The 15606-nt window shown below is 30.6% G+C and overlaps 3 protein-coding genes across 4 annotated transcripts in view; 2 read left to right on the forward strand and 1 right to left on the reverse strand.

Annotated features, from left to right (window-relative positions):
• Positions 1–7252, forward strand: part of Csl4 (exosome component 1 Csl4) — a 266182-nt gene extending 258930 nt beyond the window's left edge. Inside the window, exons 3-7 of the mRNA XM_087406548.1 lie at positions 4899–5464; positions 5536–5651; positions 6529–6777; positions 6852–6933; positions 6990–7252. Coding sequence (XP_087262674.1) covers positions 5428–5464; positions 5536–5651; positions 6529–6777; positions 6852–6933; positions 6990–7108 — 603 coding nt within the window. The 5' untranslated portion in view covers positions 4899–5427 and the 3' untranslated portion in view covers positions 7109–7252. The remainder of the gene's footprint in view (positions 1–4898; positions 5465–5535; positions 5652–6528; positions 6778–6851; positions 6934–6989) is intronic.
• Positions 7253–7400: 148 nt separating this feature from the next.
• Positions 7401–15340, forward strand: Spt3 (Transcription initiation protein Spt3). 2 transcript variants are annotated; one of them, XM_087406540.1, is made up of 6 exons: positions 7401–7849; positions 8778–9008; positions 9631–9948; positions 10029–10216; positions 10294–10450; positions 13979–15340. In XM_087406540.1, exons 1-5 carry the CDS (start codon positions 7792–7794, stop codon positions 10429–10431), a joined length of 933 nt encoding a protein of 310 aa, XP_087262666.1. In that variant the 5' UTR covers positions 7401–7791; the 3' UTR covers positions 10432–10450; positions 13979–15340. The 2 variants fall into 2 exon arrangements, with proteins under 2 accessions (XP_087262666.1, XP_087262665.1); XM_087406539.1 differs by lacking the exon at positions 13979–15340 and adding an exon at positions 12507–12680.
• LOC105152200 (WD repeat-containing protein 91) lies at positions 10478–14081 on the reverse strand. The gene is made up of 8 exons (XM_011066329.2): positions 13949–14081; positions 13415–13679; positions 13220–13335; positions 12663–12850; positions 12280–12595; positions 12071–12192; positions 11325–11979; positions 10478–11180 (listed from the first exon to the last, which is right to left on the reverse strand). The coding sequence occupies exons 1-8, from the start codon at positions 14066–14068 to the stop codon at positions 11031–11033; spliced, it is 1932 nt and encodes a 643-aa protein (XP_011064631.1). The 5' UTR covers positions 14069–14081; the 3' UTR covers positions 10478–11030.
• Positions 15341–15606: the final 266 nt, after the last annotated feature.

Here is a 15606-nt window from a genome sequence, read left to right on the forward strand (position 1 = left end):
AGCCATAACAAATGACATCGTCGAACCCCGGCGTATAGTCGCCGGTTGACTATCTCTTCATCTCGCGGACGATGACGACGGGGCAAGTATTGTCGGATACGACGCTGCCGCGGGCCTCATCGGGCCCGGGACAACACTTGGCCAGTTAACTTGAAACCAGTCGGTATAAGAACTGTCGTGAGATCGTTCACATTAACAAACAGTCCGGTTGGTCAGTACTTTCACCACGGTTTAAGGGTGACTTAAGCGGCCCCTAGTTAGAAGACATGACGCCGGGTTATGAGCTCGACGCCAGAGCCTCTCGGGGAGGACTTTCGTTGTAACACGTGTTGCTAACCGGTTCCACCTTAATTGTCTTAAACGGGCACCATCATAATTCTGAGTTTATCTCTCGAGGCGGCAGTGCCGTTCTGACTTGACGTCGCGACGTCAGCTTGCCCGGCGACTCCTCGTGATCTAATAGCGATTTAAAAATTGATGAAGCAACCGCGTATCCCCTCTCCTCCTTAGAAATAATATTACGAAAAAAAAATAACGGAGTTTTATAATAATCGCGAAAGCTGAGCAAACTCAACGTCGTCGTTATTATCATCTTGCTAAAAGCAACACAAACCTCCATGCGAAATGAAATATGATCGTCTGTGATTTATAATACAAGTGTCGACTTTTGTGTGGGCCAACCACTTTCTCAAGATCTTCACCTCATAAATTACGCAACGATCTTTTTTTTTCTCTTTCGTTATTATAGATTCTGCATCCTCATCTGTTTGTTCGTAACTTGTGCGCCATTCTAGTTTGTCATTTTTGCAAAAAGGTCCAACTCAAACATCCTTAATACGAAGAAACTTTGTTTTGGCTGTATTTTAGAAGGTCCAGGCGCGGTAAAACACGATACTTGATAAGATACGAAGAGCCGAAAAATTCGAGACCCCGGGTCGTGTCCTGACGATCGTGAAGGAAGAGGGCCGGGACTGAAATTAGGTTTGCGAGGCACGTTTCTCCCCCCCGTACGGCGGTGCGGCGCGAAGAGAGCGCGGCTTTCGGTTCACCGTGCGACGTGGTGTCAGGACGTTAACCGTGAAGTATCCATCACTGCCTTACCAAGAAACCCACGACACGACGATGTTCCGACTTCGGTGGATCAGGTTAGATAAATGTAATAGTCTATAGTTCAGCTTGCTAACAAGACTAGCCTCCCCTAGATCGAAGATAAGGTCCAGCGAGCGATCCAGCTGACTCCGGGTCCGCTCATAATGAGGCATAGTGGAAGCCGATTGCCGATTAGGGCATTCTTCGGCGATATTTCATCAATCATCGGAATCGCCGCCGAATTCGTTATGCGGTTGTGCGAAATCTGCAATATTTACAACGATTTCATAAAGCAAGAAATCACAGCAATCGCTTCATACTATTTATCTAAATGTTGAGAGAGAGAGAGAGAGAGAGAGAGAGAGAGAGAAATAGTTTTCATATTTTTGCGTCAAAGTAACGCAAAGAAGCTCAATCTTTTGTCTTTCGATTTGAAAAAAAAGACGACGCACGTAAAGTTGATATTTATTATACAGTTCATTATATAATATAATTTTAACATCAAAATTTGATCTAGAAAGCAATGAGTTATTGATATCAACGACACGTTTTGAATAATTTGTCGCGCTAACTTGATAAATATCACAAACAAAATGACTGTATCAATCATTGCAAAATAATTTCAGCAGGACATAGCCCGAAACGATATTAATTTATGTCTGAAAATAATCTGTTAAACGCAAGCCACTCTCTTTCGATTAATAATACCGATAACATTATTACCAGTCGTCCATCGTGTATACAAAGTGTTCCAAACCATTCCTTAAACGAATTCGAGTGTCCTTAAACGGCAGATCATTGACCAATTTAGAGTTGATTTCTCTTTAACGAGAGATCGAGGGCAATTTTTAATTTCAGATATCTTCGTGACGAAACATGAAATTGAAATTGAAATTACTTAAACAAAAATTGAAATAATTAGCTAATATCATTCTGTTACACATCTGGTATTCCGAAATTAAATTCGCACAAGAAATATTTTTCATTGATAGTTATTTGAAAATTACGTCTTGACATTTTTATTTAAGAAACATCTATTTCAAATTAATTAATGCGGTGAAAAAAATACTCGGTGTGTATTTTATTCGCCTAGAGACCGGATTTCTCAGATAACAATCCATCTCTTTCATAATATAACAAAATGAGGCTCGCAAGATGCACCAACACTCTTTCTCTCTCTCTCTCTCTCTCTCTCTCTCTCTCTCCCCTCTCCTCCTTCTTTCTCTTTCTCCTCTCTCTTTCTTTTTTCCCACGTGTTGATTAAGTTAAAATTTATTATTAAACCATACCGATATGTATTCCCGCGCACAACTTTACGACGAGGAGGCTTTAATTTCTTGAGGAACGCACATTAATCATTTATCGGTGATTAACTCGTAAAGCCGCCGATAAAACCGAGAACAGTCCTCGATATTATACACAACGACCAGCGAAAAATCGACATCAAAACTTTTAAATGTTTCTCGTTATGAGAGCTGAGCACTATTCGTTTAAGCCTATTTTAATTAACGATCTACAATTCATGTTAAATTTCGATAAAATTCTATAATATTTATAATATTATATGTACATATAATACAAAAGACATTCGAAGAACTATTAAAATAAACATACATAAAAATAACGATAAATAAAATTATAGAGTTAATCGAATAAATATATGTAGATAATAGCATGAGAAAATTCTTTAAATCATGATTCGCTATTAATTTTGTGATATTATAAATATCCTTATATTTTGCACATCAGTAATTGTAATTTCATTCATATAGCTTGTTTTATTGCTTCTTATTTTATTAATATAAAATAATATTTATCGAGATGGCGTTAGCGTACGGAGAATTTTTTCACAAACTAATAAGTAATATACATTCAGGGTATTTAAAAAAAATTCATTCAGAAATCATTCATTTATATTGTAGATTAGTACACGCACGATAGTGAGTAAAAAAGCCTTAGTAAACATAGATCAAAAGTTTAACTGTTTCTGAGATGTAAACAATTTTGTATGTTAATAACTGACTTACTATCTCTTTTATATGTTGTATCCGACATAAAAAGAGAGAAATTGAGATAAGTAACACTGATGGCCTATTTGGAAGAATTACAGGTCCAATGAGGATATAATCATAATATCTTTCTCATAATATCCAATCAATCGGTGGTTGATTGATATCAATTTACTGATAAATTTCGTGAAATTTTTAATTATAAAGCGTATATGAAAATTGAATCAGAACATTCAAGACGCGATTTGTAAACTGAGGTAAATCTACGATACGTAGAAGCCAATAGTCAGTTATGATATTAACATACAAAATTGTTTATATCTTAAAAATGTATATATAGTTTTCGATCTGTATATTCATAAAGCTTTTTTTTATTCAATAACTGTACTATCTACCATAAATCCTGAATGGTTTTTTTAACATCCTGTATATAGTGTATTAAAAAATTATTAGAATTTTTATTTCAAGTATTACATGGTATGGAATATTATAATATTTTTATTACATATATTGGTATAATCCGAGTAGAAGGTACTAACAGGATTTATATCGATTAAAATTAATCTACATTGGCAAAAAAAATGAACAATAATTAATAATTATGGAACAAGATAAATGTCCATTGTTTGTGTCCATTGTATTTTTTGATGCACTTCGTCAAGAAAAACATCTCAATTGACTCCGAATACTCCAAATCACGCGAAGAAAAACAAATCACTAGTACCGATATAATCCACGCACAATTTTATTGTTTTTACTACACTTTATGTAAATAAATGTTTCTAATTCTTTTTAGGAAAGAATTTTTCCGGATCATTTTTAAAAAATAACAATCGCAAAGAAAAATTTTTTACGAGCAATTTGAATGTGATCGATTTATGATTCGCAACTACGGCATATTTCGCGACTGATGTTTATTTCTATAACCAATATATATTAATTTTCATCTCGATTTAATTTACTCTTCATCTTTTTCCAGTTTTAAGAATTGGAAAAAGATAATGAATAAGTTAAGAAAGAGATTATCTAGATAGGTACAGAAATGGATATAAGAATGCCCGTTGCTACCAATATAGATTAATTTTAATTTTGGTTCAGCTTACTTTTAATCTTTTTCCAGTCCTAAGAATTAGAAAAATATGAATAAGTTGAACCGAGATTAAAATTGATCTACATTAAAAACGGATCTCCTTCAATTTCGATTAACACTAATCCGAGGTTGACTCAATCATCATGATTGTCAACATAAAAACTAAACGCTACAGTTTATGAGTTTTTAATGCACATGCGTCGGTTTCCAACCAGGAATATGGCTGCCTTCAATAAATTGAAATTGCAGGTTAAGTTAGCTGGTTAGATTAACTGGATCTCCAACCCATAAAATATAATTAATCAAATTAAGTTTTACTAAAAAATTAAATTAAATTTTTTTGGAGGCGCTATATAGTGTAGACTGTTATATTTGTATAAAGTATTTTCGTAATAAAGTATGCATTTGTGTACGTATATTATTAAATTACAACTTTACATTAATTACAATTTTTATTTAATATATTATTTTTTCATACATAATTGTTCAATTATAATTTTCATATAGTATTTAATCGATTATTATTTTTAATTTACTTATTACTGTTTAATATTATTATTATTAATGTGAATATTATCTTTATATAATGAGTTCGTTAACATTATATTATTACATACAGTTCGTTACATTATATTATTATATAATTCTGATTTAAAAATATACTATAAATAATTTTTATAACACGACCGAATTATGTCTTTTTTTTTCAGAAAAATCATTCTGTAACTTTATAAAAACTCAAATTTATAAGCGCCTTTCCAATTTACAACACGGCGGGTCATGTGACCTGGGACCCATTACATCAAAGGTGCTCAGTGTCTATATATACTAAGTCCACTGAAGTCTGCCGGTCAAAAGTTATACCAACTGCTTATGATGCAAATAGACTATTCATGATAATCATGATACTAATATTGCCAACTATGATCTCGAAATATCGAAGAGTTTAGAGTCACGTGATACGATACTATCGCAACTGTTCATTCTTGTCGCAGTGATGCCATCTGAAAATCTGAAATACAATATGTCCACATGTGGTTACACCACCTAACCTCATAAAACTTGTCAAACCAAAATAAATTTAATAATTCGAAAACAAATACGAAATTTTTATTTATACATATATTTCTCGGATTTCTAGATTTTTGTATGTTATTGATACAACAATTTTACACAAGAAATTAATGTTTTTCATAGATAAATTAGAGATTACTGATATACGAAAGGAATACAGAAATAATGTCTGAACAGGAAGAACTTGTCATCTGCGTGCCTGGTAATTATTTATTGATTTTTAGCGATGTCGATTTGCTTCGCATTAAATTAATTTTGCAATATTTTTTCAAGGCCAAAGGTTATGTGTAGCCGATAAGAGTAATGTAGCTGGTGCAGGGACATACGAGCAGCAAGGTTACATCTATTCGAAACTCGCTGGCATTGTAAAATTAGTGACAGACGACAAAGTAAAAATCTTCTGTTTGTATTTAATTCTTCTGAGCTGACTTCAAAACTTAATAATTACACTGGATCTATGAGACCTATTTAATTTATATTGACTAAAAGATACTAATTAATTTCAAGGAATCAAAATGAGACTTCATATAAAAAAAGAATTAGTACTAAATTTGTTTCAATAGCAATAATTTAAATTTGCAGATTTAACATTGTGGGTATTCATTCTTATTTTAAATCCATTTTTATTTTAAGATCCATTCTTGTATTAAGTAATGTCTTAAGATTTTATTAATGCAGCCTTCTGATAGGTTTATGGATGGTATTCATAGTTCGTTTTTATTTTAAGATTGTCTTAAGTAATATTTTAAGATACTAATACAGTCTTCCGATTGGTTCATGACTTCTTAAGACTGTACTTAAGACAGTATTGAATATAAGATCTGACTATGAATGACATTTTAAGACTATACTTAAGACAGTCTCAAATATAAGAACTGATTATAAATACTGGCCGAAGAATATAATTGAATAAGACCAAACCTACTGTTAAATCCAAAAGAATATAATTGAATAGGTCCAATAGACACATGTTATCTCTGGAGAGTTAATATTAGAATAGATATCTCTACCTTAATTTTTTATTTTCTGATTAACTTATGATACTTAACCAAATAATATAAAAATTCTATTTTTTTAATTATGGGTAATCACTGAATTGATGGTTTTGTAATGAGTAACTTTTAATATCACTCCATGAAATTATCAGTTTAGTAATTAATTATAATTAGAAAAACACAATTTTTATATCAAATTAAGCACTATTAAATTTAAATCATACATTAATCAGATAATGAAAAATCAGGCCTAAATCTTACATTATTATAGACTCGTACAGTGGAAGTACACAGTATAACGGAACAAAGCATCGTTCCTGCACCAGGAGACATTGTGACGGCCATAGTCACTGTAGTGAATCAAAGATTTTGTAAATGCAGTATCAAGTGCGTAGGTGACATAATCTTGACGAGACCTTACAGAGGAATATTAAGAAAGGAGGATGTTCGAGCAATTGACAAAGACAAACTAGAGATGTACAAGTGCTATCGACCTGGAGATATTATTCTCGCGAGAGTTGTATCCTTTGGCTTCATTCTAAAACTAAACATTTCAAGGATTAAATCTATAATTTTTCTTATACCTCCTAATAGATGCCAATGACAGAAATACATACTTATCAATTGAGCACCGCAGAAAATGAGCTAGGAGTAGTTATAGCTCACAGTGACGAAGGTAAAGAATCAGTATATATTTTCTTTGTTGGTTTATTTTAACTTGTTATCTTACAGGTGTAGTTATGGTACCAATCAGTTGGACACAAATGCAATGTCCAAAATCTTTAAGTAAGGAATTCCGTAAAGTTGCTAAAGTTGTACCAGAACACATCGCGGCAGAACAAATTGAATAATAAATTACGAGTAATCAACTTTTCGATTGTACAATATATTTTAGATATTTAGATAATTATAAATTTTTATGTATAAAAGAATTTATATAAGTGAACATAATTTTTATATATTAAAGATCAATAATTTGGAGCAACAAGTAAAAACGTTCTCAAATATTTAAATTGAAATCCTTTTATTTATTTTTTTTTTATTTGATTCATCAACATTTGATTCATACACAGCCATAAAGTCTAATTTTCATTGCTATTAATATGATCCTGGTGAAATTCTTTGTCTTATAATTTTTCAGAACTTTTATGTAAAGCACTATCACAAATTGATATAAATGTTCTATCTAGAGCTAACAAATATAAATTAAAAAACAATTTTATTGAAAAATATTTTTATAACAATTTTAATATTTTATTTAGTCCTCTTTTGATTTTTATTGCCTTTTTTTATTGACTTTTTTTCCAGAAAACTCAATAAATTGCTTTATACTTGTTACGGATAAATATATTAAAAATTTTTTTATATATATCTTTTCTCCCCACCTCTTCTGTTGATTGACATTCTATGATAGTGGGTGGCAGCACTGTCAGTATTTTAATGTAAATATTTATTGTATCGATGAATGCCTGTTTAGTGTTTCGTTCGAACATTTTACATTACATTGATAAAGTAGCGACACAAATAAGCAAAAATGACAGAAACGTCATTTTTTAAACCGTCAGATACTGAATCGCTGAATTATACTCAGGGTAAGCACTCATTGCAATTTATGAGGTTATGTATTCGACTTATATATGTGCTATGTGTATATACAATAGAAATATACAGATAAAAAAGTTTAGTTATAATATTCTATACTGTAATTGTTCGAAACTCATTAGCGCAAATGGCAAATTAATGCCAAATAAATATGACATTGATAATTTAATGCCAAATAAATATGGCAGCCTATGAGTTCAATATTATTAAATTGCTTATTAATTTCATTTGTGATACTCCTATTAGGATTGCGTTTCAAAACTGAAAATTAAATCCAATGTGCAGTTTACAAAATTGAATATGATATAAGTTCACATCGAATTATTTAAGTGCCAAAGATCCAACTTGATCATTCAAGGCTTTCATTTCCTAATTGTTGTGTATTCATATTATAATTTTAAAAGATATTTTGATAAATTTAACATTATTGGCTAATTTTATCTATTGCATTGTTGTTAATATAATATTTGCATAACCTGGTGAAATTTTTTTTTAAATTTATATAATTTTTCAGAATTTTTTAGAATTTCTGTAATTCAATAAGTTTTTAAAAATTTTCAAATCTTTTGTACAAATTAGAACATTTTTCAGAAATTCTGCTTATCATTTTGCTAAAAGTTCATCTTTTTTAGAATTTTTCAGAAATATGAATTCTGAAATATATTATAAGATTTCTAAGATATAACATTCTATAATTTCTAAAGATTTATAAAAATCTGAAATTATTTAAAATATTTTTCCAGAAATTTTCATAAATTTAAAGATATGATAAATTCTTAAAAATCATATGAGATATTATGAAAATTTTTTTCTTCAAAATATTGACAAATAATTTCATATTAAATGCAGTTATTAAGTAAGATTAATCATGCTTTATACAAAATAAATGTTAAACGAAGTTTTGAATGGTTTGTATAGAAATTCGGCAGATGATGCATGGATTTGGTGATAGCAGCGAACCATTGTTCGAATCTGCAAAGATTATAGAGGATGTCGTGCTACAACAAATGAAAATAATTGTCAGAAGGGCTTGTGAAATAGCAGATAGACGAGCTAGTTCGAAAAAAAGTAATATTATTAATGGAGAAGATCTTCTCTTTTTATTGCGTAAAGATAAGATCAGGCTTCAACGCATTGTGAAATATCTTGGTAAGTAAACAGCAAAATTTTTGAATTATAAGGTCTATTTTTTATTACTGCATTAAAAACTTTCAATTTCACTTTCGCCAAATTTTAAATATACCGAATGTATCTGAAATAACTCCCACTAATCATACAATGCTATTCCTAATAAAAAACTGAGTCGGAAAGTCCTCTACTATTTTGTAATTTTTATAATAATTAAGAAGATATTAATTTCGAAAGATTACCGAATAAAATCGATGTATATTACAATTTTAAGATATTCTTTAGTATTCTTTATGAAATATCTTGAAGATATTTCTTAAAGAACTCTTAAAGTTATACGTCGATTAAAGTTATACGTTCTTATACGTCGATTTTAGACATTGACTCATTGAGTGATTAAAGAAAAATATTGCAAAATAGTAGAGGACTTTTTTACTCAGTTTTTTATTAGGAATACTGTATGATTAATGAACGTTATTTCAGATACACCCTGTATATATCTATTTCATTTTAAGTACAAGTGTACTTTATATATATATATATTTCTTTTTAAAAATACAAGTGTAGTGTTAGTTCAGCCATAAGAATAGACTTATGTATATACCATTATTCCTTACTTAGAATCAAATTTTTCGTTTTTCAGAACTCAAAGAATTAGGATGCTCGGTTCAAAAACTTATGACGGCGAACGATGTGCCGCAAAATGTCACAGATCCTGAACAACTGGATAGTGCCAAGAAAAAAGTGCCGTTTCAAAGTTTTTTAGAACAGATTGACAACACAGGTGAACTTCTGGAAAATTCATCCTCGGTAGACGATGTCAAACGACGTAGATGCATTCGTGCAGACATCGCGTCGAAGTCCATGGACGAGGTGCATTACATGAAATTCAGCAAGGCGCGTCGTGTGTCCTTTGCGAACAAAAATCGTCACAAATTCAGCGATTGGATTTGCGCAGATGGTACTATCTACTCTCGATTAGAATAAAAAATGTATATAACCTACATCATTATTTTAAATACTGTATTTATTTAATTATAGGTGATGTTACTGTATCAAAGCAAGCATACACAATCTTATCTTACCTTGCATATGAAACAGTTGCTCAAATTGTTGATCTCGCATTCCTAGTCCGGCAAGATCAGAGTAAAATGCACGGCGATGCCATAGATCGGCAACGACTCAATTACATTAATCCATTTACATTTAAGCCGCGCTATCACAGCAAGGTACATATTATAATTGTTAAAAAAAATCGAACTAACATAGAATAACATAATATAATAATGTATATTGTTTTCTATAGAATTTCGTAATGAAACCGTTAACTCCCTCGGAGATAACTGAAGCCCTGAGAAGGTACTGGTCTCCACAGTTAGATATGACAGGTCCATTTAATAGATGGTCTATGAGAAGACCACACTTGAAACTCCTTTCATGTTAAATGTAAAGATTTGAAAAAGGTAAGAAGCTCAATATAACTTAACATGTGCAACGCTAAAATTGACTCGTATTTATTGACATTTTCTTGATCTCTTGTACATATTTTATTTTTCTAAATTCTGACTTTACACAAGATCATATTGTTCTTTTTTATCGCTTTCTTTTTATTATATTATAAAAACGAGTAAAATTATCATATGCAATAATAATTATACAGATATTTATGATTTTCCTTAAAATAATTACAATTCTCTGTACAATTTGTATTTGGTATGTATATTATAGTCCCTGATTGCTTTTTAAATGATAAAAGACTGTTATTATATTATTACTTGAGATTACTGCCAGAGTGATACATTGTACTTTTCATAAAATATTCGAATCTTTTCTTTACACAAATTACCCACGCTTTGGCGATACAATGTAATACCTTAAAACCTAATGTGATGTACTTATTCTACATCACATACTCGTATATTCTATCTAATCACTTGCGAGTTTAACACAGTGAATAAAATATTATCTACAAGATCTTTAATTAATATCAGTAATTGCCTATTTGTTTTATGAATTTACACAAATGCTAATTTTATTTCTATATCATGGTGAAAGTAGTGTTGATACTCGTGCTTTCCCTTCTGCACCCCCGGTTATACAAGTTCCAGATTGATTGGCAGTCGACCAGTCGCAGCATAGAGTACCTTTGTGTCCGCCTAATTCTAAAATCTTTCCTTGCGCGCCTGGTGGCATCTGATGAAACAGGAAGGTCGGTTTAATATATAATATTTAAAAAATAATACAGAATAATATACCAGAATATAGAAAAATATAACAGAATAAGTTTTTAAATATTATATAATCAACTGATATTAAACATGTATGCATATAAAATACCTTGTATATATTTCCTCCAGTTTGTGTGCAGAGTAACATATAATTGCCAGTCTGATCAAAAGTAAATAATTTTCCATGAACGGGGTTCTTCTCGATTTTAATTTTGGTCTCCCACAAGATCTTCCCAAAGTGATTCAAGCTCCTTTGACATAGTTTACCGTCCTCACTTTGCGCACATATATTTGTAAAATCATTAATTAATTCTATGTCAATTATTGGGCTAGAGTGGCAGTTGAGATTGTCTATTATCTCGTTTCGCCTCAGATCATGTATGAGTATATTGCCATTGGACAATCCCGTGATAAGTAATTGGCCATTATGATTAAAAGCGGAACATAAAGCAGTAACGTTCTGCTCTAGCGGCAATGTTCTTTCGAGCTTCTTTGTTTTTATATCGTATAATAATAATTTACCCTCATTGCCATCCGATACAGAGCAAACAAAGGTAGATTCCGTCGGATTGCAGATTAAAGTAACAATCCGCGAATTCTCGTGCTGGATCTCCCAGAGCGTTTTACAGTCTCGTGTGTCATGCAATTGGATTAAACCATTATTGTCGCCATGCAGAAAATAACGTTCATTTTTCGATATCCAATCCAGCGAGGTGATTGCTTTGTTAAAATTTGCCGTAGAGGAAGAGAACGTAGTAACAGTCCTAATACAAATAGATAATAATATAGATAGTAAGAATTACATATTAATGTTACATTGATAGACAAAGTCATATGTATAAACAAATTTCTTACTTTGGTGAAGGAATCGGCGTCCATACTTTAATGACACCATCGGCGTCGCCCGTTGCGACATACGATCCACTCGCATTACTTTTGCATTGAATTATAGAGGTTTTGTGTTCTGTATACTCTTCCTGTAAACGTCATGCATATTGCATAAACATAATTAATATAATAGTAGAAATAGTAAAAATTTCCTGAGATTAATAATGTTCTTTAACCTGACTTAAAAGAATATAACTGGAGTCTATTTTTTCCTTAGTTTTTCTTTCGATAGCAGTGTCTATAGAAGAGTCTCTTTTCCTAGAACTATTTAATCTTGAATCACAGCTGATGCTCCTCTTAGCGACCGCCTCGGACTTACTGATCGAATTCACCCGTCCTTTCGTATTCGTCCGTTTAGTCGAGACCATCTCAGATTCCGCATTTTTTTTTACGTTTGTTGCAGGCTTTCTACTTAGAATTGGACTGGATCCACCGCCAATATTTCTTATGAGATTCCTCAGTGTCTTTGGATTTTCCAGTAATGGCGACTCTCTATTTATAAATATCATTAATTATATTTATATTATAGAACTTGTTTTATGAAATATAACGAACATACTGAGCAATAATGTAAAAATCATCCATAAGGGGGGGTTGTTGAGGTGCCGGACCTGGATTCACATCCCATACACTTTCTATTTTAACAGAATCACTCAACCGTTGCCTCAATGTTTCATTCTCCTCTTGCAATCGTTTGAATTTATTTGTGTCTTCATCAATTGTGAGTAATGTTGGCTGGGGCATACACTAAGATAACAGATTAAATTTTTCATCATTTGTATCGTATTTCATATAGCATATCTTTTATTTTATTTTGTTACAACACGAAAGTTGTCTGTTTTCTGTAGCTGAACTGGTACACTTTTGAAATTTAAAGTGAAATAGATTTATATTTGATATTTGGCAAAAGGGAAAAAGAAAAACCTAGTGCAGTCTAGTGCACAAATAAAAAAACAAACCTATTATGTAGTTAAATGCGTTAAAAATTCCTTATAGGCATATTCAATTGGATAATGCACTTCTTCTGTTTTCTTTTATTTAAATCTGTCTTTTATTACTTATGTGAAGAAACTGATTTTACCTTTGTAATGTGATGGAAGTGCTTTTTTTACTTACTTGAAAAATTGTTGCTAAAAAATTATGTAAGGATACCAACATAGTATCGTGCCACTGCTTACTAAAATGGACTGAGTAAATTGGATTGTCTTCAGGATTTTTGATAAAGGGGAAAGCTGCAATATCACAAAGCATACAAGTTAATCTTCTAAGTCTGAAGTATTATAAATCCATAAATGAATATCAGAGGCATACCAAACCATTCCTTCCATTCTGAATGACCATGTAACTCTGGTGTCATTTTGGTGAAAAATTCTTGTATTTTGTCTTGCTTGCCATTCACAGCTGCGTTCACCAAGTACATCTTTAGTACAGAATTCTCCAACTTTCTAATCGCAGGCGTAAAATGGCTTTCCAATCGGCAAAACATTCTAGTATCAAAATGTCCCCATAATTCTCTCAGCGACGTCAGATCATATGTATATATGTATTGCATTAATTGATCGATTATTTTATCTACCTGCTCAATCAAACATTGTCGAATATTAAACTATCTTTCTGATATCGATATAGAATTTTTTTATTAATACTATCTGTTCATAAACAAATATTTCAGTACATATGTAACACTTTGAACAAAGAACATGATAAATATATAACAGCAGAATAAAACATATAGATAAAAATAAACAGTCGCACAATTATTCCGAACGCATTTATCTCGTTTTTGTTATAAGGCATATTCTTATTTGGTTGGATGCTTTGTTATTTTGCTGTAATCATTCTCACCCTAAATCCCTTTTCCTTTTCTGCTTTCAGATCGTTATCAAAGGCCTTTAAGGTCTGACTAAAACCCCTGAAGAGCAAGTACTCCTTTACCAATTCATCCACATATTGCACGTGAGACATTTTCCCTCCAATTTCTTTGAAATGTTATTTGTTCGATACAGCTTGACAGCTGTATACTGTCATCCTTCAGCCATCTTGGTTCTCCACACACTGAACTACTACACCATACTACACTGAACTGGACGCACAATAAACATGAAACACTTCGCTTGGATGTAGGATTGCCAACAAAAAGTCTTACAATAGAAAGGTATGTGAGAGTTTATATCGACTAATTTTTCGATCCATCGAACAATCGAAAGCATCTATTTAAAAAGAAATTATGTTTATAGAGAAATTATTGTAAAAAAAGTACAAAACATTTTAATATTATTTCATATTAAAAATTAAAATATTTTAATTAAAATTAGGAAAGAAAGAAATTAATTATTTTTAAGATACATGAAGTACTTTGTCGGTAAAAAAAGAAGTTTGATTAAAAAACAAGAATAAAATGTCATAAAATTATAAGATGCATTTGGAGAAAAATGAACTATAATTTTATGAAAATATAAAGTATGATATTATTTGAAAAAGAAAAACAAAATATAAAATGAGGCTCGAAAGAATCTATCAGTGAAAAATATACAAAAGCTCAAGAGACTACATTAGCTATTCAGATGCACAGAAAACTCTTTATTTTCGTGTGAATGTAACAAAATGAATAAAATAAACGTTTCGTCCTTGCAATTCGGGTTTTTATCAACATAAAATATAAATCAAAATGACATAAGTAACGCAAATTCCAAGATGGTGATACAATGTAGCTCGTTTTCTTTATCCAAATGCTAAATTAGCTGTAATGTATGGATAGCCAAATGATTATCAAAAATATTAACTTATACAATAATAATATAAAAATTTACATAAAGTAAAACCGAAGTCATATACATTGCGTCAATAAGTAGAATCACATCACTCATCAGATTATCAGATTTGTTATGTAGCCATTCAAAAGAAACACGAGAAACAAAAAAATTAGAGAATTATTAAAATCATTTGTCTGAATTTTAATTTTATTAACTTATTTTTACTAACTTTTATTCATTTTGTTACATTTACACGAAAATGAAGAGTTTTTTGTGCATCCGAACAGCTGATGTAGACTCTGACGGCTTTTTTTATATTTTTCATTGAAAAAGAAAACTTTGCTAAAAATGAAAAGAAAGAATTAAACGTCATAAAAATTATAAAATTATTATATTTAAAATAACATTACTTATTTTTAAAAAATATACAGCATCTGTTCTGAAAAAGTTTAATTAGAAACAAAAGAAAAAAATATCATAAAAATTATATTGTATATATTTGACAAGAAATTAATTAATTTAAAAAAGTATTATCTTTAGAAAAAGAAGCTTGACTAAATACAAACAAAATAAAGAAATGCCATAAAGATGATGAATTAAATAAACTATAAAAAAATTTTTTAATACTAAGGACAAACAACTGAGAGCATCATTGTTAATAACTTAAACAAGTTTAATAATATTTTTTAGTATATTTACTCTGTGAAACTGTATTATCCTTCTTTTATTCTCAATATTTTTGATTGAACG

Source organism: Acromyrmex echinatior, chromosome 1 (genome assembly GCF_024713525.1).
Source record: "Acromyrmex echinatior isolate Ae372 chromosome 1, ASM2471352v2, whole genome shotgun sequence".
Classification (NCBI taxonomy): domain Eukaryota; kingdom Metazoa; phylum Arthropoda; class Insecta; order Hymenoptera; family Formicidae; genus Acromyrmex; species Acromyrmex echinatior.

Excerpts from the sequence above, each read along its gene's own strand:
- Spt3 (XM_087406540.1), top strand. The coding sequence starts at position 7,792 with ATGACAGAAACGTCATTTTTTAAACCGTCAGATACTGAATCGCTGAAT. Across the intron at positions 9,949-10,028 it reads CGATTGGATTTGCGCAGATG|GTGATGTTACTGTATCAAAG; the intron begins GTACTATCTACT and ends ATTTAATTATAG. Across the intron at positions 10,217-10,293 it reads AGCCGCGCTATCACAGCAAG|AATTTCGTAATGAAACCGTT; the intron begins GTACATATTATA and ends TGTTTTCTATAG.
- LOC105152200 (XM_011066329.2), bottom strand. The coding sequence starts at position 14,068 with ATGTCTCACGTGCAATATGTGGATGAATTGGTAAAGGAGTACTTGCTC. Across the intron at positions 13,680-13,948 it reads AAAAGGAAAAGGGATTTAGG|GTAGATAAAATAATCGATCA; the intron begins GTGAGAATGATT and ends TTGATTGAGCAG. Across the intron at positions 11,980-12,070 it reads ACGCCGATTCCTTCACCAAA|GACTGTTACTACGTTCTCTT; the intron begins GTAAGAAATTTG and ends TATTTGTATTAG.